At 39.8% G+C, this 25,074-nt stretch overlaps 1 protein-coding gene across 5 annotated transcripts in view; it reads right to left on the reverse strand.

The window, feature by feature from the left end:
• Positions 1 to 25,074, reverse strand: part of CELF2 (CUGBP Elav-like family member 2) — a 127,746-nt gene that overhangs the window by 37,780 nt on the left and 64,892 nt on the right. For 4 of the 5 annotated variants that reach the window (XM_027897565.1, XM_027897566.1, XM_027897564.1 and 1 more), the window contains exons 6-8: positions 15,591 to 15,670; positions 10,497 to 10,655; positions 8,163 to 8,226 (exon numbers count right to left, since the gene is read on the reverse strand). In XM_027897565.1, the coding sequence (XP_027753366.1) occupies positions 8,163 to 8,226; positions 10,497 to 10,655; positions 15,591 to 15,670 (303 nt within the window). The remainder of the gene's footprint in view (positions 1 to 8,162; positions 8,227 to 10,496; positions 10,656 to 15,590; positions 15,671 to 25,074) is intronic. The other variant, XM_027897568.1, reaches the window with a different exon arrangement.

A 25,074-nucleotide genomic window follows, 5' to 3' on the forward strand; every position in this document is an offset into this window, starting at 1 on the left:
GGTTCTAATGTCTGTGCCTCAGTCAATACCCAAAGTCAGCTCAGATGGTGTTTTTGAAAATGTGACACAATGACAACTGTAGGAGTTACGGTTTTAGCTGATCCAAGATACAGCCCTTCTTAGTCTGGAATCTGCACAACACACTTGGAGGAATTATGTGACCAAAAAAGCTCTTTCAGGTTTCTTTTGGTAGCTAATGACCATCTTAAAAAATAAGTTTTCTCTCAAACACTATCAACCCAAACAATTTTGCAAGACACAATTCAAATTCCAATGTTTTGCCCAAGTGGATGCAAAACAAATGCCATCATTGCCTCATCTCATAAAATTTTTATTAATTTTTTTTTTTAAATATAGTGGGATGTTTCCTTTGGAAACACTAGAGGAATCCGTTGATTTGACAAATGAGTTCAATGCCCACAGAAGATGAATGAACAAGAGCTTGGTGGTGACAAAGTTGTCTCCCCATCTAATCTGTTTCACTGTAGAGGTGACTATAAGACACTAGCCACAAAACAGGTCTGCAGATGTTACAGGGTGCCTGCAGGAAAAAAAGACTGCTTGCTGTTGTCACACCTGAGTAAGAGCACCCAAATGTGACTGTCAGTAAGGGCTCAGGGCACACACTCACCCGGCATGCTCTAGAGCCGATTTTGTCAACAGTTTTATCACTCAATATGCAACCTCTTTAGGATCCTCTGTCTGCTGAAACATCTAAAAAATAAGTCCTGTCATCACTGTTTCATGTTCCCCAGGCAATTTACCATCTCTGCTCCCTCCTTCTTGGTTTCTCCCATCAACTTGTCAGGCGCGTCAATGTTCCACTTGATAGGACAACCTTGTAGGAGGGAAGCCAAAGGCTCTCAAGTCCCAGTCCCAAAAAGTGCTTTGCTTTGAACTGGGGATTTTTAGTTCGACTGAATTGCATGTAAGGCACCGTTCTGTGGGATGAATCTGCTTTCTCATTCTCTCTCCTTTCTCACAGGCTCTTTGCACATATTTCACATCCTACAGTTTTTTCAAAGCAGTCCCAAATCCCGCAACAGGGCTGGACCGCAAATGAGTAGATGGGTTTTATTTGAAAGTGCTGCTCACTCAGCAAATGCACCTCTCTCTGAAGAAATGCAAATTGCTTAACACTGAGGAACAGCCTCATAGGCAGAGCTGCACATGAAAAATGAAAATCCTGCCGTAGAGGAAAAAAACCTTCTGGGTATGGAATAACTCTTGATCTTCATGATGGAGACAATGTTGGGAATTAAAGGGAAATGATTAAAAAAACCAGAATCACAATACAGTTTGATTCCATTTTTAATAACATGTATTTACCAATGCACTATCAGCTTGGCAAATATTCAAGATTGCAAGGAAATTCAACTTTCATTTTGTCATTTGGCAGATTAAAAAAACAATTAAATTATGTACAAAACAGATGCACAGTATGTCTTGCTTGAAACTTAAGATTTTTTTAAAAAATTATTTATAAGGATAGGGGCATGAAAATTTAATTTAATGTTCACCTTAGGTAATTTTGTGTCTTATTGTTCACAGCAATTACCATAAATCTACATATCAATAAGCGAGAACAGATGTCAGTTGTTACAAGTGCTTGCCAATCAGGCCTGTTAAAAAGTGACAGATGGATGGTGATAGAACATTCTCATAAGGCCTATTAGCACATTCACAGGAAATTTTTGTAGTGCTGCACAGTCACAGATGCAGTTCTGTGAAAACACGGGGAAATTTGAGAGCACGAGATTTACATTTTACAACTTCTTGTGCTGCCTCTGACACAAACTTTCATACAATGAAGCAATTTGCCTCGTTCAGTCACTGCAGCGTTTCTCCTGTGATAACTGTAAATTCAAAATTATTGGGTATTTGTAGAGGAGGGAACAGAGTCACAAGCCGTTCCTGATGACTTCTTAGGCCTCATCAGCTCTTGGGTTTCCAAAACCATAATAAAATCATATTAGGAAATAGCTGAGATTTGCTTGCTGAACAAATTCCTAAAAAAGGAAGGCACTGGCTACATTTAGTGACAACATATGCACAGAGAATTTCAAAGTCAGTGGTGATTATCAGAACCAAATCTGATAGCTCATAAGCAGTTCCCACTGACTTGACTTCTTTTGCTTTGGATATTTTATCCTTCTCAATTACTAGGATTTATACCTTCTGAATTAGATACTCACTGCAGCTTAAAAAATGTGGATTAAAGTAAAATTTATAATCTCCAGGCCAAAAAGCAACTATTTGCTGACACTGACATCAGTCGTTTTGGATGCTGATGGTAAAAATGGGTGTAAAGGTGTGGAGTGTGATGTTATTCCAGCTATATTCTAAGAATTAAAATAGGAGACCTGAGCCCTACCTCCATCAAAACATATATATTCTGCCTAACTTTAGAAAAGCTGCTTAACTGAACAGTGCTTGAGGTACACTGACAGTTACAGTTTGATTTAGCAAAGCCCTTCAAACAACTTTTAAGTTCACATTTGATTCTGCCCTGTTTTTTTAAGAGTACATGCTTAAATCTGACTGGAAGTTCACAGGCTCATAGAATGGCTTGAATTGGAAGGGATCCTAAAGATCATCTAGTTCCAACGCCCCTAGAGCCATTTGTTGACTTATGTGGGATTTCAGCCCATTTTCAGGTTACATACGCTATAAACACATCCTGGCAAGAAGTGTGCTTTCCTCAATTGAAACTGCTCCAATGCTAGTGGGAAGGATTCATCTCATCTCACTTTATCCAAATAAAAGTTACTTGCTCAGGCTCTTGCTATAGTCAAAGAAGAGAGAGGGGGTGGATGAATCATCTGATCCTAAAATAGAATCACAGAAGCATAGAACAGTTTGGGTTGGAAGGGACCACAAAGATCAATGAGCTCCCACTCCCTGCCAGGGGCAGGGACACCTTCCACTAGACCAGGTTGCTCAGAGCCCCATCCAGCCTGACCTTGAACACTTCCATGGATGGGGCATTCACAGCTTCTCTGGGCAACCTGTGCCAGTGCCTTCACCCTCACAGTGAAGAATTTCTTCCTAATATATATAATATTTTCCTAATATCTATAAAATAGATAGATAACCCCAGACTTTTTGGGTGAATCGCTGCCTGGGAGTGACTCCCTCTTCATGGACACTGCAGGGAAACAGGATGACTACTTTCCAAAATGCTGAGGTTCCACAGAGGGAAGCCCCTCACCCCCTTTTTAATGGTTATGGAAAGTCCAGACAGAGGAACAGATCGTGTAGCTTGGCCAGACTTGGCCAGACTTCCACGTCATGCACTTTCACTACCTGAATAAGCATCTCATCACCTGCTCAGCATTGGTTTTACTCTTAATGTGCCTCTCCTTCTCCTGTGAGAAGGAGCAACATGTGGATTGAGAACAGGCTCACTTGCTTCAAACATTTCCTCCCCCAAAAATGCTAAACAGACTTGTTTAAATTATTAGCTAAAAGAAAAAAAAGATCTAATTGTATGTGTTAAATTAACTAGGACTTTCAATGGAATTAGTATTACAAAAGCTCAATGTTTTTGGTCCCTGAGGTCAACATTTTCAAAACTGGTAGTTATCTTTAAGAAACAGCTATCTCCCCTGAGCTGGAAACAGTTTCTCAGTGACCTTTACTTTTAATATGATATCCCTAAAGAGGTCATAGCAGGAGAAACCCTCCTTCAGTATGGCTTTGCTGGAATGAAGCCATTCAAGAGTCAGAGGATACAAAGGATCCTTGGGCCAGTGCAAAAGTGCAGAGCTTTTGTGCAGATGGTCCTGGCTTCCAACTGGTCCCTCCAGATCTACTGAGCCAATCCAACAATTAGAGGAAAATATTCAGAAAGCAGAACCTTGCAGAGTTTCTCTCACCCATATGGTCCTACAGACTCTGCAACAGGAGGAAATCTGGCTTGGGTAGCAGAAGAAGGGTGAAATGGATTGAATGGGGCTCAGAAGGGGCCAGAAGTTCAACCCAAAACTCAACCAAACTGTGAGAGAACATGGAAAGGACTGGAAAAAAAAAATAGATTGGAAAAATATGAAAAGTCCCAGCTGTAGACAGTTTAGGAATCTTAAAGCCAAAGAAGAAAAGCCAAAGCCATGGTTTCTCCTCCTGTATAACTTTAGAAAGCAAAATACATTGTCTATTCAATGAAATTAAGAGAAATCCTTTGTGTTTTTTATGAGTACTGCACATGGTTTTAAGTCCTGAATGGTCATACATATAGAAATATTGTTGTATGAGCCAATATTTATTCCTGCCAAAACATTTGACATTAACAGACAATAGAAAATCTTCATAGATCATATATTTTTTATACATCAAAAACATTGAAATATTTTCTACAATCACCCTAATAATAGTAAACCTCCCTGTTTATACTGTCTCTATAGTACTTTACAGGCTCATTGGCTTAAATAACTGCAGCTTTTAGGACCTGATCTAGTGCCAGCCAAATTCAATGCAAACATTCAAGCGACATCAATCTCCTTTGAACCAAGCTTTCTATGCAATTTGTATATATTTGAAGGAGGAATTTCTGTTTGCTTGAGAGGTTGCTAGTGCTTAATGTAGCTTGCATTGTCTTCTAAAGTAAGACAATCAAATCCCATAATGTAATTCATCTACATTATTAGCCTTCCCCAAAGACAAAGTGCAGGCTAGACGCTGAGGCTGGAGAGGCATGTGAGAGGAAACACTGCCTTTAAATTAGCATGAGCAGATATCAGAGGAGGGGAAGAAAAGTGAGGATTTGTTCACTATAACATATACACATGAGGATTGCATGTGCTTGCATGTTTTATACAGGACAATGAAGCAGAGTTTGGCAAGGAAGGATGTGTGCCTGCCGTCAAGACCAGGGGATTATTATAATACCAGAGGCAGCATTGCCAACTCTCCCAACTTTATTACCAGTCTCAACATATTACATTGTTTTCTTTGGCTTGACTCATGAAATAAAATGATTTCATTAAAATCTCATTTTTCTATTAAAAAGTCAGAAAAACCTAATCCGAGGATTTAAGCGTGGAACCTTAAAGCCTGGAAAGCTAAATGGCAACCTACAACCATTTGTCTCTCAAATTTTAGTATCTCAAATTTTAGTTAGAACAGTTTCATGATTTGCTTGGACTTCACAGAATGCTAAATATATAGCAAGGTCAGTGGGCTGCTACAGCTACTTTAGAGCTGGTGCTGTGTGTTTAATGTCTGTATCTTACTGATAAATCCCGATATTTCACTGGACTGTATTCTCGCTTCCAAACAAACAGAAAAACTCTTGAATCACAAACGCCTAAAAATCCCACTCCTTTCACCAAAATCAAAGAACCAATGCTTTTGCAACATAAAAACTACTCTAACCAGATAGAGGCATGATATTAGGCAAAGGAAACTTAAAACTCCACACTGAAGACCAGTGTCTTCGCTCTGCTAGCAGAGAAAATTGCTTTGATTCAAGAAATAATATCACTGAGCACAGCAAATAATTCTTCACATGTGCAGTGCTGTATCCTTTCTGTTTTGTACCAAGAAAACACAAGCTTTAGCAATACAAATAAATACTTGCAAGATCCAAAGGGCCCTAATTTTGGACAAGGGGGTGGCTCTCTTAGAAATCCTAACGCGGCAAACTGAGACTTCGTCAAGATTTAAGCACAGAAGAGATGCTAGAACCCTGGCATGCAAGTAAGAGTGGAATTTCAATGGCTCATATGGCTTTTGATGAAACTTCTAGCGTCTGAATTCCATGGTTTGCACACCCATTGACTTCAAAGGTAAAAGTTGCACCCCTCAAACACAAAGTTTAAAGAACTTGAAAGCGGCAATGATGGATCTTCTTTATCACCTTACTTAAATGTGTCTAGATTTTATTCCCCACTTTTCAATGTTATATTAATAGGCAAACTACATGCAACATGTTAGATTAATTTTTGTAAAATGAACCTATACAGCTTAAGTTAAAAAGCTCTGGGCCTTTACAAACGTTCAAAGACGGTTTCAGCAGGAAATGCAAGCTCTTGTTGCTGATTACAGTATTTTCTACTCCTTTCACAAAGCATCATATACAATTGTTAATACTGGATGCATTGCATGACACAGTACTGCCTGATTTTTGAGAAGAGGATGTGAACTCCCAGTTGTAACAATGAAATAGCGCTTAATCTTTGGCACTTTCATGTAGAGGTGCAGCTTGGAGAACAATTTAGTATCAGTAATTTTACCCTGAATATAAACATTTAAGTTACATGTTTTGGGGAAAGAAAGGAGTGAACTTCAAGCTGTTTTGATAACATGAATATAAGATATGAAATACATTTTTTTCCAAGAAAGGCAGTCAGTCATTAAATTATCCCATACATGAGTGCATTAGCAATCTAATTTGTAGTCGAGAAGGTATATCCCTCGAGTAACAATGATGTGCCAACTACGATTTCTTAAGATGACTTTCTCCTAGTCTCAAGACCATATGATTTTCAGAAAATAAATCACAGCCCAGACTGAGAGCCCATCCTGAAATTACTTGACTGAAATCCTTACTTTCAAGAGAGTTCTCAAAGACAGCGGTGAATCTACACTACCAGCAAAAAACGGACAACAAAAACTTCTAAGGTGCACATAATGCGATAGGTATCACATTATTTTTCCTTGGTGTCTCAATTTTTTCATTTTGTAGACCTAACCAAATATGAAAACATTAAAACACAATCTCTGAGCTCAAAACCACTTCCAAAACTGCCAAGTATAAAACTGTTACCGACCCGTTCTGTTCTGTTTATCATATTAAGATACATTTTTTGGATGAAAAAAATGCTAGATTGCAAGTGTAACATAATAGAACCAGCAAGCACTGCCAGCAGGTCTGAGGAAGAGAGAATAATTCAGAGATATTGTCATCTGTAGGCCAATTTATATTGTCAGACAGCAGGTTCACATTAGTCTCTGATGTCACTGCAATAATGGCATAATATAACGATTGAGCAAAGAATACCTGTGGGGTATAGCTATACAGTGAGGTATATCTATACTTGTAAAGAATTTCAGGCTTCATTCAAAGCAGAACCAGAAAAAGCAAAAGACCAGGATTAAAAAAAGAATGAGAAAATGGTGTTCATAAAGACTTCTGAATATTTTAGCCCTTGTTTTATGATGATGAAGCAAGCATAATGTTGTATTCCATTGATTCAGTGGGTTCATGATTAAAATAAACTAATGTAGCAATTTAGGGGTTTTGTGATTCTTTTTTTTTTTTTTTTTCCCCTGTAACAAGAAAAAAAAGCTTTTTAACAGTTCCTCGCGGCAGGCATAATGTGCATCTGTGCTCTGATTTACTGCACATGCTGCCTTCTCTAGCATCATGTTAAGTTAGGATATCAGCATGGTAGGTCACACAGTGGGAGTGACCTTTTGCTAATCACTACACATCAGTTACTACTGGCACACAGCTCATTACTAAGAAACCCTCCAACTAGCTGGCTTTCAAATCCGCTCACACTTTGATTCCTTTTTCCCCTTTTCTTTCTTTTCTTTTTTTTTTTTTTCCTCCAGACTAAAGATTAGACTTTCACATAAAATCTCTGTTGTGTAATTTCGCCAGCTAGGGTTCCAAAGTCAAAAAGGCACCCAGTTAATTTTCCGTGATTATAAAAGGAGTCTGAAAATTCATACTGAAGGTAGGCCTGTAATCTTGGGTTTCATTAAAAAGGTCAGAACATTTTTCCTCACCACCTATTATTAAAATGTTTGAGGGATGCCATTAATTTGATTTTTCAGGACACAGAAATCTCACTGGAAATTAGAATGTAATCCTGCTGTTGCTTTCCTGACACTTTTCATAGGGCAGGATACGGCTGCAGGGACTAAGAGCTCTCCTGCAATTTACAGTTGGTTACTTTGGCCAAATGGCAGGTGACTAATGCAAGACAAACTGTTTGCACAACCTGGGAGCACTGGGTTTAATTTCAGTTCTGAAAGAGGGGAGAAAGTGTTTCTATTGACGTTGAACCACGAGCTGTCCCCTGCCAATACATCTGCCACATTTAATAATCAACATGCCCCCCGCCCCCGACAACGTGATTATTAGAGGTACAGAAATTCAACAGCTTAAGAATACAAAACAAAGCTGGAGCAAAATGAAATGGTTTTTAACTCACCGGCCATTTGCTGAATGCCGCTGAAGGCACCCAAGTTACTGGAGGAAGTTGCTTGCTGCAGAAGCTGCAAATGAACAACACAACACTGCAATCTATCTGACAGTAATGCAGCAAATGAAGATAAAGCTAAAATGAGCTATCATTTCACATTTGGAGTATTTCTGCTTTCCTTTACATTTATATAGTCTCTTGCTTCTGTCTGCTGTTGGAATGAACATCCCTAGAGTCAATGCTGTAAATCCATATTAATGTCTAATCTCTATTAAGAAATACAGAGACACAAGGGAAACTCAATAACATGGCTGCTTTAAAACAATTAATCAATTTATTCTTTTTAACAACCAGGTGTTAAATCTATTTAAACCAACATAGTGTGACTAATTACAACCCTCTGTAGTCTGGTAGTTACCATAACTCATCTCTGTCAATCACAGTCCATTCTCCCCCACCCCCATGAATTCAGTTTTTTCTTTATTATCTTTATGAATCAAGCACACAGATATTCATTAGACTGGTATTTGTACATATTAATTTAGCCTATCTCAGTATTAATTAACATACCTCAGTACTAATATATATTTTTAATTGCTGGGTTAATTGCTGTTTATAACACTATACCAAAGCCTTGTTTGCACACAAATTATGTATTTATGCATACACAGTACATATATATGGACATATCTATTTCACAGAGTCACAGAATCCTAGAATAGTTTGGGTTGGAAGGGACCTTAAAGATCATCCTGTTCCAATTCTCCTGCCATGGGCAGGAACACCTTGCACCAGACCAAGTTGCTCCAAGCCCCATCCAGCTTGACCTTGAACACCTCCAGGGATAGTGCATCCACAGCTTCTCTGGGTAACCCATGCCAGTGTCTCACTACCCTCACAGGAAACAATTTCTTCCTAGTTTAAACCTGCCCTCTCTCAGTCTAAAGTCATTACCCCTTGTCCTGTCACTAAATACCCTTGTAAAAGGTCCCTCTCCAGGCTTCTTGGAGACACTCAGGTACTGAAAACTCTAAGGTGTCTCCAGAGCCTTCTCTTCTCCAGGCTGAACAACCCCAACTCTCTCAGCCAGTCTCCATAGGAGTGGTGCTCCAGCCCCTCGATCCTCCTTGCGGTCTCCTCTGGACTCACTCCAACAGCTCCATGTCCTTCCTATGCTGAGGGCCCTAGAACTGGACACAGAACTTCGGGTGGGGTCTCACGAGGGCAGAGCAGAGGGGGAGAATCACCTCCCTTGACCTGCTGGTCACACTTCTTGTGCTGCAGGCCAGGACGTAACTGACTTTCTGGGCTGTAGGCTCACATCAACGGGTCATGTTGAGCTTCTCATCCACTAACGCCCCCAAGACCTTCTCAAGGCTGTTCTTGATCTATTCTCCTACCAGCCTGTACCTGTGCTTGTGATTGCCCCGACCCAGGTTTAGGACCTCGCACCTGGCCTTGTACTTCATAAGGTTCTATTTGTCTAACTCAGAAGCACCAGGAACTCTCAAGTTATCCAGAAGCTCCTCAGCCAAACGTCTCAACTCCAGAGCCACGAAAGGCAGAGGCTCCCTCTCAGCTGTGCTGCAGGGCAGCCTCTCTTGGCCACCCATGACCTAAGACACGTGGCTGTGGGTTTCAGATTTTCCAGCAGGGGCAGCAGCTAACACCTCTTTCTCATCTTACAAATGGACCAAGGAAAATACCATTTTAAATTTATGAGAAATAAATGGCTTTTCCTGGCTACCTTCACTTTCTGTATGAGGTCGTATGAACCACACATGTTTAGCACTGACAGGACCATGCATTAAAGCAAAAGCCATTCCCAAATTGAAATGTGGAAAATTAGATGATTGATCCCCAACATTCTAGTTTAGAGGCTGCACCATATAGATATGGCCTCTACCATAGGCCATATTGAGCTGCCTGTCTGTCCTCCCCTAAGGAAGAACTTAAATTTTATTCCAGCTATAAAAAACAGACTCTAACATTCAAACCCCCAATAAAACTAATAAAATAAAATTTTATTTATGGTGGAGGGGTTGGAACTAGACGATCTTTAAGGTCCCTTCCAACCCAAGCCTTTCTATGAATCTGCGATTTATTTTGCAGCACGAGGATTCTTTAAATGCTTGCCCTTGACAACACTGACACATCTTCGAATGCTTATTCGGTTTCTATTCCTTGTTATTTATTTCTAGTCCATGTGATAAACATACCCAGAAGACACACTATGCATCCTGGAGGGCTTAGCAATTTATTGCAGGGAGTTTACTATATGGCTTACCACGGTTTTAAAATAAATACAGTATAATACAGCCACCGCCTCTGAAATGAACTTACAGCTAGATATTGTGGCGTGAGTCCTCCAAGACCTGTGAGGTTTCCCCAAGTGGCAGTATTGAGCTGTTGCATCTGCTGAGCCAACTGCTGCTGCAAACGCCGCTGCTCCTTGTCCTTTTGGGTGTCGGCAAACTTCACCACGATTGGCGAAGAGCAGCCCTGTGGTCAGACAGATCGGGAAAGACAGGAGGGTTAAATCACACCGAGTCACCCTCACACCCTGAGCTCAGCCATGTCCTGTAGGGCCACTGGAAATGGCACGACCAGGTCGCTCACCCTCTCTTTGTGACTGGCATTTGTAGGACCGCAAGGACTGAGATTTTCAGGTTCTTAGGAAAAGAGGCCATGGAGAAATTATTGATTCCCCGGTTCTTTTTATAAAGCACCTTTCCTCAGGCTCTCTTTTCCTTCCAGCTATCAAAATCGCTGCCAGAGACAGCAAAGTGTACCAGTCCTCTTTAATTAAGCTTCACAGCTGATGAGATGGACGTGATGCTTTGTCTGCAGTCTGTTTTCAAGGCATTGCCAAAGGGAGAGGTGCCCAACCTCCCTGCTGCCAGGGACCACACAGCCAACACCGCCCTGCCACCACGGTCTGGCTGTGCAGTCACACTCAGTGCAGCTGGGCTTGTGTGCCCTACGCTGGCTTGTGTTCCCTACGTAAGCAGACTGTGAGCAGCAGACTTACTGCATCGCCCATCATCAGCAAGCCACTGATCCTTCTCATGTCAAGGACTCCCAGTCAGTTCACCCACCTGTGGTCCGCTCCCAGGCACGCTTTGTATCAAGCACCCTTGAGATGTGAACAAAGGGCAGGATGCAGACCAAAAGTGACTAGTTCTGGTGATAGCAGCCCATTCCTGATGGCCACCATTTCTTCTATTGCTTCTATCAGCTTCTTGTTACATGATATGGGAGGGCTGCAAGACGCCTTAGGAAATAGGGAAGCTGTAAGAAAGAACTAGAGATCTGGTCTGCAGCCTACGCCTCACCCATGTCTGAGGGACTGTAGGGAAGAAGTAGGAGGTCAAAGACCAGATGGACTTTTGAGGTAAGCTGGAACTTCCCTTGGACTTCAAATTATGCATTCTGGGTAAAGTCACTGAGAGAACGAGATGTGATTACGAAAGATGTCTCTGTTGATTTCTCTCTGTTTCTTTTCCATGCTAAGAAATGTTTCATATTTTAACCTTTCAAGTCTTCATTTTTTTCAAATCAAGGAAGCAAACTATATACTGCAATGATTCAGTTCTTCAAATTAATTCAAGCATTTTATGAGTCATAGAAACTGTCAATCCATTTCATACTGCTTTTCAACTTCACAGGATCCAATGAATAACTTCCCTCCACCCGCCATGCTTTGTTATACTAATTTCTTGTCTAACTTCAATCTGAACGCAATGGTAGGAGTGATAAGTGACTCAAGTCCAAAAAACACAGCAGTGCTTTAGCCAAAGTGTATAGCGTGGGATGCGGAGCAGGGTTATACTTAACCTAATTCTTTCCGTGGCTGCTCTCACAACACTGTGAACATCTTCAGAAAAGATCCTGTCCTTGACTATTTACAAAAAGCAGCCATGTGCCTTTTCCTCTGAAAAACCTCACACCAGGACAAGTGATAAAAATATTCACAATCATCAGATGAAATGATGAAATAAACCACAATAATAATATCTCTTGTATGAAGATCTCTCATCAACACCATTCCTTTAGAATTATCTTGGAAAATCATAGCTTGTGATTTATTGTTCCACCTCCAATTCCTTTCCTGTGTGTTTCATTGTAAAAAGGTCTTACAGTGTTTCAGTGAGGGAGAAAGGAGATGCATAACACTCCAGCAATCAAATAAAGATTATGGAGGTGTTGGCTTTTTACACGATTACCTCTCTGAAGTGATTTTTATACTAAAATTAAAAATAAGATTATTTAAAAAAAATAAAAAAGAGCTGGGGGGTGGAGGGTATGAGAGAGATTTTTTTTGGTTTTTCTAATAAAAAACCCAAGCTGTTTCTATTTATTACAAGGTTTGGTAACATTGGGCTAAGAACAACTGAAACTTACTGCCTTCTACTTAAACGTACAGGAGAATCAAGTCTATTTCTAAAGAAATAGAAATGAGTATCAAAGGAAGAAATATTATATGGCTATTTCAGTTTTCAGTTCAGCAGCTCAGCACTCAACACTACAGCTGACATATTTATGAATGCTTAAATGTCAGTAAATTGTATAAAAACAATATCTCTGCAATTTATGAATCTATAATTCATTTTTTCACTGTCTGCTCTATATTTCATCACTTCATCATTTTCAAGAAAGCAAACATTCTGAAGACTGAAATTATATCTAGCAAGTGGGCTCTATATGAGAAAAGGGTTGTTATTGTTGTATCAAATTTACTCCATGATAACAAATTAGTGTCTTCTACTGACGCTGCATTCGAATGCCTTAAACAAACAAAAAACCTCCATAGAAATGAGATAGAAGAGCAAACACTCTAGAGCAGCAATTATATTTTTTAAATCACTTGATTTAACCAGGTCAGTAAGTCAGGTGGAAAGAGCAGTAAGAGAATGTACTATTATATAAGATGTGTTCATCTGGACTTAACATCCCCATTGTTCTTCCTTAGCCCACTTTGAAAATTTATCTTGGTCAATGATCCGTGCTAAAGAACTGAAAATAATGAAATCTTAAAAAAAAATAATCTGTGGCAATTGGGTTGAAACGCAATTATGTACTATACGTGGTCCCCTAAGCCCACTTTTGTTTGCGAAAGGACATGAAACAAAAGTGTCCAAGGATGACTGTTTCAAGCTGAGAGTTGACATTTAACACTAATCAACCCAAGTTAACTTTTTACTAGAGGAATCTTGACAAAAGTGAGCAATTTATTTTTTTTTTTTTTTTGCCTGAAGGGTGATTTCTGTTTTATGCACTTCCATTTTCTATCTTGAGAGGAGGTTTCCAGCACATACACAAGGTGCATTTCCCTTCCTCTTTCAGTGGCGTGGTATCTCCATACCATTTACCGCCATTTTCTTCCCAACAACTTGTGCTGCTTTCATCTTTTCCTGTATCTTGTCAGGGCAGTAGGTACAGCCTCCAACGAGTCCCTCCTCATGGACATAGAGGGTGTACTGCTTCTTTCCAAGAAGGGACTCCCAGCCTAAGCTCACCTGACACAAAGACCCAGATGTTCAAAGTGCAAAATATTTGGAATTGCCTTGCCTATATGGAGATCTCAGTGATGATTGTCTCTAAAGGTGTTGAGAGGTATTTTAGTCCAAGAGTCTATAGAATTGATCCAAGATTCTATAGAACTAATGACTCTAAGATCATCCCCTCAAAACCCAGCCTCTTTTGGAGTGCTGCATACAACAGAGGAATAGGGGAATTTGTCTGGGAGGTGTTATGTCTTTAATTTTACCGTCTCCTGAAGTAGAGCTGTGTAAAATTCATTTGGCTAGACAGAAAAATACATTAAAACACATGGAAAATATAGGTAAAACACAGTATTACCAATAAACATTTCCGTTTTACTTGGAATCGAACCCATCAAAACATATATATCTGAATTAAAGGAGCAGTGCATGGCAGACAAATTACTACAGGTATTATTTTGAGACTCAAAGTGGCATTTTTTTCACAATATACTATCAGACTGCATAGACTGTATAACAGCAGCTTTCTAGTAAATATAATGTCAATTATTCTCATCTCATTGGCAGATTCTCATCTAAAACTGTATACCCAGGGTCTAAAAATGCATTGCACTGAAAAGAAAACACATCGATTATAAAAGAAGCTCGACCAAATTCAAACGTGATGTTTGGAAAGACAATAGCTTTGCAATGCTGATATCATTACTTGTACTATACAGGAAACAGTTAGTGACAGTTTCATGCACTAGCTGGAATTTTATCTTCTCCTTCTCCTCCTCTGTCCACCCTCCCACCCCTGGTCTCCCCCCTTGGCTCGTTACACAAAGCAGCTCAACGACATGACGCAATAATGATTGTTTAGCACCCAGCATGCTTTGGGAGACTAGAGCATTGCAAAGGAAAATCACTGAGAGAGAGAGAAAAAAATAAATAAAAATTGAAAGGTCCTGGTGGAAAAATAAATAAAAAGGAGAAAAAAAAAAAAAGAAACAAGTGCACATAACATCAATGCCACCTCTGAGAAAAATCATCACTACACGAAGATACAGTATACATAATACAGTATAACATGCACTCTCCAATGATAAGCTAGAAGATCCAGAGTAAGTAAAGATTTCATACTTGTGCGGTTTTTTGTGCAAAATTCTGAAAGACCATGACAAAAATCACAGACTGAAAAAAGTTTTGAGATTGCCAGACAAGCCGTGGCATTCGATAACCACTCCAATGACCGGATCGTTAGCCCGCAGCTACAGTCACATTAAGTGAACAAGTTTAAAGTTCTGAGCTGCTCATCATGATAAAATCCGAGGCCATAGAGGCAGTTTGGAAGGGAATAAAGAGTGCTGCTTGTGAGGGGCCAGCCACGACGGGGCTCTGCAGGAAGTGCCACACTTCAACATGCTCTGTCATCATTAGCATTTTTATTGGCTACATGAAGAAGGCGAAATTATATTAAGTTAAAAAGAGATTCTATTTGCAGAAAAACACATGCACTAGTAACTCAGCGTGGCCACGTTAAATCTCTTGAGTTTTTTTCTCAGAGCAGTGCAAATCACAACACTTAGAAATCTATTTAAATGAAACTAAGATTTTTCTTTGGGGGGGTATGTGTGCTAAAAATAGATATAATTTACTTATCAGATATACTCTGAGTACGACTGAGGAGTGGTATTCACAGCATTTTACTTTCTGCTGAATGCCACTGAAAACAGGATTGAGAGCCGTGTCTGGATACCACACAGCCACCTTATTGTGCGCTTTCAGGTGATTAAGAAAAATAAAGCTTCACAAAGACAAGTAGAGTGAGCCGGTAAAAAATTTAAATCTGTGATTGTCATGTGTCTGATCTGATCCAGGAGAGCATGGCTTTACCATTCGCAATCATTTGCACAAAGAAAACAAAGAAAGGGCAAATGATACAGTACTGTACCTCCATGGTCTGAGACTGGTGCATGGCTTTGATTGCATTCTGTGCCATTGCCCTTGTAGAAAATGTGACAAACGCACAGCCTGTGGGAACAAGGGGACAGGGAGCAGGAAAGACAAAAAACAACAAGACAAAAGGGTTGGACGCTTGTTAAACCAACACAGTCTACGAGAACGGCCACAAGACGACACTGTTCTCAGTAGTACATAAAAATAAACAACTTCTCTAGTTTATTTATCGACAGTGCTGACTTGCTAATCTGACCATAGATGAAAGAAAAAAAACTAGGTGGGGATGGGTGATGTGAAAGGTTTTTGTTTAGTTTTTTTTGTTTGTTTTTTGTTTCGTTGTGTGGTTTTTTTTTTATGTTGTTTTGTTTTGCTTCTGTTTTTTAGCCACAGGGTTTGAAACAAGTAAGGCTTTTATGTAGCCTTTGGATTGCATAGTTAAGTCTATTCAGACCATGCATTAACAATTGCTTGCCCTGGTTTTTGTGCAGGTAAACTGTGAATAAATGACTGGCATTACTGACAGCTGAATTGGCAATTTAATAAAGGGGTCCATAACATCACACATTACTGTGATGCACCAAGAATGATCATACAAATCAGAATGAGAAAAACTACACTGTGCAGCCTGTGACTATGTGTGAAAAGACTCAGACAAAATTCAGTAATGTAGGTGGAATCTCAACATTTAAGAAAATAACATATTAAAAATACAAATCGTTACTATTTTTGTTTCCCTGAGTCCTAGGTACAAGTAATTCTAAAGCTACTGACAACTTGAACAATTATGAAGCTATGTGCATGAATACCTGAAAAATCACTTTTTTTTTCCTCCTCAGCCTTTTAAATAAAATGAAAAGCCAGTAGGCTAATGCTTGGGCTATTTTTCCACCCTTTTACTACTGTCAGCCATACCTACACTGGGCATGGTACAGTTCAACTTTTTAGTGCATGACTCACTGCCCTTTTGGCTAATAAAAACATTGCCTCCTGAGATTTACATTTTATTCTTCATGCACCCTTGGGCATCTTAAAGAAAAAGACTGTGAAATTAATGCAGATTCAGGCTGATTTTGTAATAATACCATGGCACACTAAAAGCTTAGCTAAAGCAACACAGACTTATTTCACTTGTGATCTCTAATGACTTTAAAAGTGCATTGATTTTCAGCTCCCTTAGCCTTGCACAGTTTGAACTTAGGTTTCAGAGAATAATTTAGTGTTCCACTCAATTTCCTCAAAACATTATTATTATTACTACTTAAAAGATTTCCAAATGAAGCAGATCTAAGCACTGAGAGGCTAAAGCATATTGTCATTTGAGAGCTAATGCATGAAAGCTACATTCTGGCATCAAAAATACAATATTGCTGCCCCTGTGGCCAATGGGCAAAATAAACCATTTTGCAATCCAACAAGCAACAGATTGTTTGGTTTATGCAAATCAATTTGAGGCATAAAATACCTTTTCTTTTTAGCTTTGTGTGTACCTGGTAAGATTATCAAGTCAAGACTGTATTCACATTTTAATCAAACAACAGTAAGAGAAAGCAATGCCTGATCATTACCCAAAAGCACTACATCTAGTCATGAAAATAAAGTCAATGCATTTTTGCATCATGCGGTATTTTTTTTCCCTCTTTAATGTAAAGGCCCTTGATTAAAGAGAACCTAAACTGTCTTATGCACCTCTGGTTGATAGGTGAGCATAATAAAATCAGAAGTCATAATTCTTTTACCCAAACTCCACGTATTTCTTAGGTAACAAAATAGCTGATGATGTCTTACTACTGTTTAGCCACACTACATGTTGCTATACTGATCTCCTTCAGCAACAAATTTCTGTCACAGAATATGATGTAACAAACCAGCTTTCTGTACAGCAATCTAGACAAAATGCAGTGCAGTAGAAAGGTAAATAAACTACAGTACCTCTGCTTAGATTCCATATTGCTGCTGTGCACTAAAATTAAAGAGGCCCAAATTTACCATCAGTCTCAAAGTAATCTCTCTTAATACCATTTCTGTTATTACCATTAACAGAGGAAATAACACCAAGGGTTTTCATTTCTTATCTTGCAGATTCAATGGGGGATGAGCACAAATAGAGATATACTGGAGGGCAGGCAAGGAACCCCATACAGAGCCTTGAATAATATTGTTGATAATGGTCAAGAAAGTGCTTCACGCGCTTCTTTGGCTCTCATTATCCAGGAGTGTGTACCATAGTGACAATTACTGAATGGAGGTTTCGAATGCATAAGAAGCACGTAAAAAGTCAACACAAATCAATAAGACACAGTTTATGCATTTATCACAATTTCTCCCCAGCAGTTCTGCTGTAAGTAACTTACTGAGAGATGTTGCAATTAGCAGGTCTCAAAAGAAATGTGAATCAGCAGAGAAACAAGGCTGCATTCCTCTCAAGATAAAGCAGACTCTCCCTCCCCTCCCTTAAGCTTTTTCTCTTTTTAACCACAGAGCTCAGCTGTTGGGGACTTTCGGTGCCCAACACCACTGCAAAGCCTTCCTCCTCACTCCTCAGCCCAAAACCATTTGCATGGGTCCCGTTGCCTTTGTCATGGAGCAAAAAGACCTTCGCAGCAGATTTCTGTACCAATTTGAAAGAAACTTGTTCTGTGGGCAAGGGGAATGCCTGATGAATGAGGTTATGCAGCTTGAATATGAGCATTTGGAAACAGCATTCCACAGAGAGGATGGGGCTGCATTTTAATTAGGGTTTGCCAGCCAGAGGCTACAAGGTTAGGTCCCCTTGTTATCTCCAGTCAGCAGGCCATTTCCCACCAATGAACAGTGGCCATTTGCACATTAAATACCCAATTTACCTCAATAATCATGGCAAAAATTCAGTAGACAAAGTTATTTCTAAATTATTTGAAAACCCAGACCTTCAGTGGTTACCATCAAGCCCACCAATTAAACCCTAGCTATATTTCCATTTAACCATCTTTCCAGACATTGCTATATGTATTCACATTCAAGGGTTCTTTTTCAGCTACCAAACCTGGACACTCACACACAAAATTTGTATATTTATTCTGTGTGTATATACATTATGTTATGCATGAAGTATGGGATGCTCTACATTTTATTATGAGTGAAGTATGGAGCCCTTTCCTTCATAACCAGACTGCCACACCCAAGGAGAGCTAAGCCTATATTATAGGATATGTCTACTTGAGCCTATCACTTTACTTGCATTTGTAACTTAAAAGATCAGAAAAGCTGTTCTGGGATCCTTGTATTCTCTGCCATGGTCAATGGCAGGACCAGATTTTTCTCTATCGGGTACATCTGCATTCAAGGAGGATGGTTTTGCTGGGCACCTAGAATTTAATGGGAAGTTGATGTCCAAGGAAATTGGATTTCATTTGTTTATGTTTCTAAAGGGTTGGGAAAACCCTTTCCAGCTTACTCTCACTCGCTGTATCGCGTGGACACAGGTGGTCTTTTGGGAACACACTGCCAGCTTTAGGACCGTAAATCACAATTACAAGAGGACAAGACTAATCAGATTTCATGCCTCGTGGTGCAAGGAAACAAGAAAGATTCTTGTGGTTTCGTACCTCATCCTATGAAACATGGCATTGATTGGCGTGCCATGGGCTGAGACCTTCCGGACCAACAGCTACAAGGAAACTATTCCTGTTCTACCACACTGAGTCCTGATACTTCAATTATTCCCTTCTCACTGGAGCTATGGAGCTCTCTGGGAGAAAAAATGTGGAGAGGGGGATATTTCTATAGCTAAAGCCTTGAAATGACTTCATTTTGTACCACCAGCTACCTAGCCACACCAAAAACTAGATTCTTTTGTACATACAGTCATCCTGCAAGTCATCTTGCACTTACTTTTCAGCTCTGGTTTCAAAATGTCAGGGAGAAGCAAAAGGGGAGGGAGAAAGGAGGACTAAGAGTTTTAGCTGCTTCTCCAAAGATGCCCTCTCACCCCCTACACCAGAAAAACAATTGACTGGGGAAAGGTTGCTGGAAGTAATTTCCTCCTGCAGGTGGAATTGGAGGCAGGCTCCCAGCCCTGTCATGGGAGATGTGTTTTGGAGCACATTATCACATCTGCCATCTCAGTTGAGAGAACAACTAAACTCTAAAGGTTGCTCCTTAACCCCCTCCCACCACAAACTGAAAAAGAAATTTGAATAAGGTGTGAAATCTGATAAGCCTCCTCCTTGATCCGTGCAATCCCAAACCTAAGGCTTGCTGCTTGGGTGACTGTATATTTGAAATATTTAACAAAGATCAGCTCTGCCCCATTTCAGCCCCCGCTTCATGTGATTCTTCTCATCTCAAGCTTTCCTAGACTGCTGTGAAATGTTCAGTCAGCAGTTCATGCACAGTCTAACACAACACCAATCCTTGCAAGCTGCAAGTGAAGTAGAACATTTTGAAGCATGGAAGCCTCAGGTAAGGTTCAAACCTACACAAGAAACTCATACAACTATGGTTGTATGTGGTCTACCAGAGGTTTCAAAGCCCTCAGTGAAGGCAAAAGGAGATGCAAAACCCGTAGACATTGTTTGGAAGTTTAAAAACATGGTTTTAAAGTGCTGGAGATGAAAGAATGGCAGGTGTAAACAATTTAAAAAAGGAAGAACATATGCATATATATACAGTGACCATTTTGACACAGAAAAAGACTCGAGATTTTCAAACACCTGAGCAATCACAGTGCTGTGTGTGGTAGCTGTGCAGTTGGTGCTGGAATGGTTGCACCACAGCTTCCCAGTTCACCACAAACCAAGTTTTTCTTCAATTTCTGTGAAGAAACAATAATGAAAAGCTGCCAAATACTCCTCCAAAGAGTATTTGGGATCCTCTGAAATGAAAGCCTCTATTTAAAGAAAAGATAAGGCTTGAATAAAAAGCTATGGAAATTGAAGTGTGACAAAAATAAGCTCTAGTTGGGTTAAAATATTTCTAGCTGAGATTGCAAAGTAGACTTTCCCTTTTCTACAGTCTGCTAATACAAACCAATCTGAAGCCTGGGAAACAGCTTTCTAATGAAGATACCATACAAAAATCTGTCTTAGTGTTTAAAATACATTTCATCCACAAATTAAGGCATCAAATTGTTTATTGTGGCGACGTTTGGTCACTAGGTATTACTTAAGACACACAATGACAGGTCTGAGACCAAGTGCAACAATTCAGCCCAAAAGAAATAGTTTGGAAAAAGCCACAGGGAAGCTTTTCAGTTTATGCATATCAGGCACATAAAGGCAACAAGAGGCACCTCCTGTAACCATGCCTCAGCTCTTCAGCTCTACTGACATGACCACTGACCAGATGACAGTTTCCCAGATTTTAAATTTCCTCAAGTCCATGGTCCCCTCGAAGCATTTCTAATTGGACATTCAATTACCCACCCTGCAGAGTACAGACTCCAGTAAGTGGAATTTACACAAACCCAGAATCAAACGGGTACCAAAGACCACAGTCTCTAGCAGTGCCTCGATGGCCCTCTTGTTAGAATAAAAACTAGTAAATTATTTCATTTCAGACTTCCCCTCTGGGGAGGGATTGCTGCAAAGCTGCAGTAATGGAAATCTGAGATGTAGTTACTGGCCAAAGGCCAGCAGAGACGTTGGTCACTTGGATGTGTTTCTTCCTTCCCAGCTGCAAAAGAGTTTCAGCAAGGGAGGACTAAATTAAATGTGCCATAATGATTGGAAAAAATGAAAATGTTACCACATTACAGCAAAAGAAATAAGGCATGGACGTGCTTCTGAAGAGCTATTAAAAATACAGCACTTTCACTGTCCTTGTTTCCCACCACTTACTAATACACAATTCAGGTGACCCCTAATCCAGGGTGTACCCATAGCTGGCACTTCATGGTACTTTAGCTGAGAAAGGAGCAGTAAATATCCATGAGGGAAAAAAAAAAGCCATAAAATCACCTCACCTACTCTTCCCTGCAATTAATTGTGATGCAAATACTAATTTTCTTTCACTAATTCATCAAGAAAACCCTTGAATCTGAAAGTTATGAATGGATTTTCATGAAATTAAATTGCCTGACCATGGTGTAACTCTCTATTCCATTTCTAATCTGCTCTTAAAGCAAAGAGAGAGTGAAAAAAACAATTCTTGTAATCAATGTCTGCAGAAATGTTCACTTGTCCCATGTGCCTGGTGATGTTTTGTTAAAAAAATCATACAATTAGGAGCCTAGAAGATGTAGAAAAATGCATTTTGAGCTTTTTCACAATTTTCATGGTATATCCAACTGTCTCTACACGTTATTAGCAGGTTTTTTTCAGTGCATGCTATTAACCCAGTTGACTTCTTTTTTGTATCTGATATATAAATCTGCACTTAGCAATACAGCAGAATAATTTTCTGTGTGGTGCTCCTGTGATAAGGATAAGAGGATTTTTTTTATCATCATTATGGATGGTAATAATTCCTAGAGTGATACAGAGATATTGATCCACTGATCTAAAAAAAGCATTTTCCAAAGGCAGAGAAGCATTGCTACCCTTATTTTAAGGGACAGGATAACAGAGGTGATGAGAGATCAACTCACCCACGGTCAATACAGCACATCAGTGGCACAGCTACAAAACAAACTTGGGTATTTCTGGCTATTTTTGCACACTCTAGCTATCACTGCGTGGCTGTCTGTGCTGGCATCTGTGGTCATGTAGACATTACACAGCACTGGGAGTCAGGAGGTCTGAAAATTTCCTTAAGCCGTTTACAATAAGTGATTTAAAATCTTAATCATCTGAGGCAGTTCACTTCTGCTTTTTCATGATAATGAAGCTTAGCACATGATATCACAATCATGAATTTTTGTAAAGCATACTTAGCTCTTCAGAGAAAGTGCTGGATTAAACAACCCTGCAGGCTGAATCCTTCTCTTTGAATAATGAATATCGTACAGGCAGTGGCAAGCTTCTTTAGATAGTCCCACAAACCCCACTAAAGCAAGGGCCAGCCTCCATGGCTGCTGGGTTTCTTTATCTCTACAGCCAACAGGGTATTTCTATTTTTTAATACCTTCCGCAGCTAGGAATTACTCTCTGCCAGCCAACTAATTTCACAGGGACTATCCCAAAGACTTCAGAAAGCAATGCCTTTTGGTTGCTGCCTATTCTTGAAGCTGATCAAAATATAACAAGTTACAGGTAAAAAACAATGGTTATTTCTTAGGTGTAGGAGTGAATAACAATGAGAAAAAACATGACTCAGGGAAAAAAAATAATCTCAGTGTCTTTAAAATGCACTGCTCCACCAGTGGAGTTCTGTATCATTACTTTAGTCTCATTTTACAGCTGAGTTTCAAACAGCTGACAATAGGAATTTGGAGCTGAAATGCTGATGGTCCATTATCAGTAGTGACAGCAGTGGGTGCGACTTTATTAAAGTTCTGTCAACTCTTGGCTAGAAACTACAATAGAAACAACTAGTTCCATCTCTCTCCCTCTCTCCCTTTATCTTAGCACTTATATCACACTCATCACAAAGTGTTACATTTTCTCTTGATGCCACAGGACAGGATTTCTCCTTGCTACTGGCGCCACGTGGTAAACTAAACCCCTACAACTCGCCTGTGAGCTGACAGCAGACTGTTACTGTACCAGCAGTGAGGCTCCTGTTGTAGTGCAGACATGGTCTAAAAGTCAAATGAAACATTTATAGTTTTTACTTAGTAAAAAGAAAAAAAAAAAAAAAAAGGCAAACAAACAAACAGCCTGGCCCGAACCAAAACTGCTCTGCTGAGCAGTGTAACCTGGAGCTATTCCTTTTACCAGCAACTATCTGCTGGTAATGCAGATTACTTGCCTGAACCCCTTAACAAAGCTCAAAAGCTGGCCCAAATACCAAGGAAGATACTTTTTAAGCTCTTTTCATCCAGAGATCCCATGATGTGCACTTGTTTTGCAATTGAAAAGAGATGCCAAATAGAGTTTACTGGACCACGTTTCTATCTGACTGCTGTGAGCACTGAACTGAGACCCCAAAGGCTCTGGCATGGTAGGGTCAGTGTTTTCCTAAGACAGTGACTATTTTTCATTCAACCCTCTGTGTCTAGCAGGGAAGCACATCCAGATAGGTGCTGGGAAAACAAATACTGTTTGTGGCAAAGGGAATTAACATCTTGGAAGTGGAAACATGAATTAAAACTCATTAAGGATTGGAAGCCTTCACAAAGATTTAACTGTATAAATTCTCCCTCTTGCTTTAGTGAAACAGTTTTTCACCTTGCAGTTTTTCAGTCAAGCTCCCTCCACTGCAGATCTCCCTCAGCACTTTTCATTTCAACTGCAATACCAACCATTTTCCCAACACTTTGCCTTTGCTCATGGAGTGGTGGTTTTGTGAAGCTGATAAAAATCTGCCTGAAAACCTGGTTGGCGCAGCTGAACTCATTTTCAAGTGTGAACATGGGTGTGTAGAAAGCAATTCGAGTTTAACAAGGCATGATGCATGAGGGCATGATAGAATATCAGTCGTGATCATGACCAAAATGAACCCAACTGGCAGAGAGGATACAGCTCTGCTACGACTGCTGGTGCGTGACCTACCTGGACTGAGATCTTCAGTCTCCAGCACGAGAGAACAGCACATTAACTCTACAGCTGTGCTGGCCACCAGATAACACTGCCCTGCACGGCTTAGGATTCTCAGCTTCTGATTGTCGTGAGATCACTATTCGTGGCAGAACAAAACTACCCCATCAACCTCACTTACTCTGTTGGATTTCATAATTAGCTTTTTTATGCTGCTGCTATAACCAAAATCTGTTGAATAAAAGCAAGTGTGCAGTGGGACTTTTGTGGATCCCAGGAAAGATCCATTTCTTTGTTGGGTGATGCTGACAAGTCAATTAAATCTTTTTTGGGGCTCAAAACATCTGAAGAGCAGATCTTGTTATTTCAGCAGTTAATTAGCTCCTTTCCCACTTGTGTCTTCAATCACCCCTTCCCTGTGCTACTCACACAATGAAATCAGTGAAAATCAGAAATACTTATTTTGCCACAATGTTGGGTTTAGAAAGATAACGGCTTCACTCAATTCCATCAGTAAACATTCCTTACTAAGCTGCAAGAACCAACCTCAGATCTCTCCCCTAATCTTCCCCAAGGCAAAAGCAAGCATTGCAAGACTCTCCTTGCCTGAAGGGACTGCTGCATCCCGGCCCCAAAAGTCTGGGGATCACAAAGCATAAATGTAAGTGCATAATTTTCTTGGGACTCTCTATTTATTGCCAGAGTGTCTTTGCAACAAGTCCTTATTATTCAGAAGTGGTACAGTAAGTGCTTTCAAAGAGTGTAATGAAATATATGAATACCTGCACTTCCCTTGCTGAAATTTATAGGTATTTTAAAGAAACTGGGCAAAACAAAACAAAACAAAACAAAACAAAAAACCCCATACACGAATACTGTGGATCCTATAGCCTACTGGAAACACGTAAATCCAAAAGCAAA

Source organism: Empidonax traillii, unplaced genomic scaffold, assembly GCF_003031625.1.
Source record: "Empidonax traillii isolate 1590-97213 ecotype Southwest subspecies unplaced genomic scaffold, ASM303162v1 scaffold549:size456157, whole genome shotgun sequence".
NCBI classification, from domain to species: domain Eukaryota; kingdom Metazoa; phylum Chordata; class Aves; order Passeriformes; family Tyrannidae; genus Empidonax; species Empidonax traillii.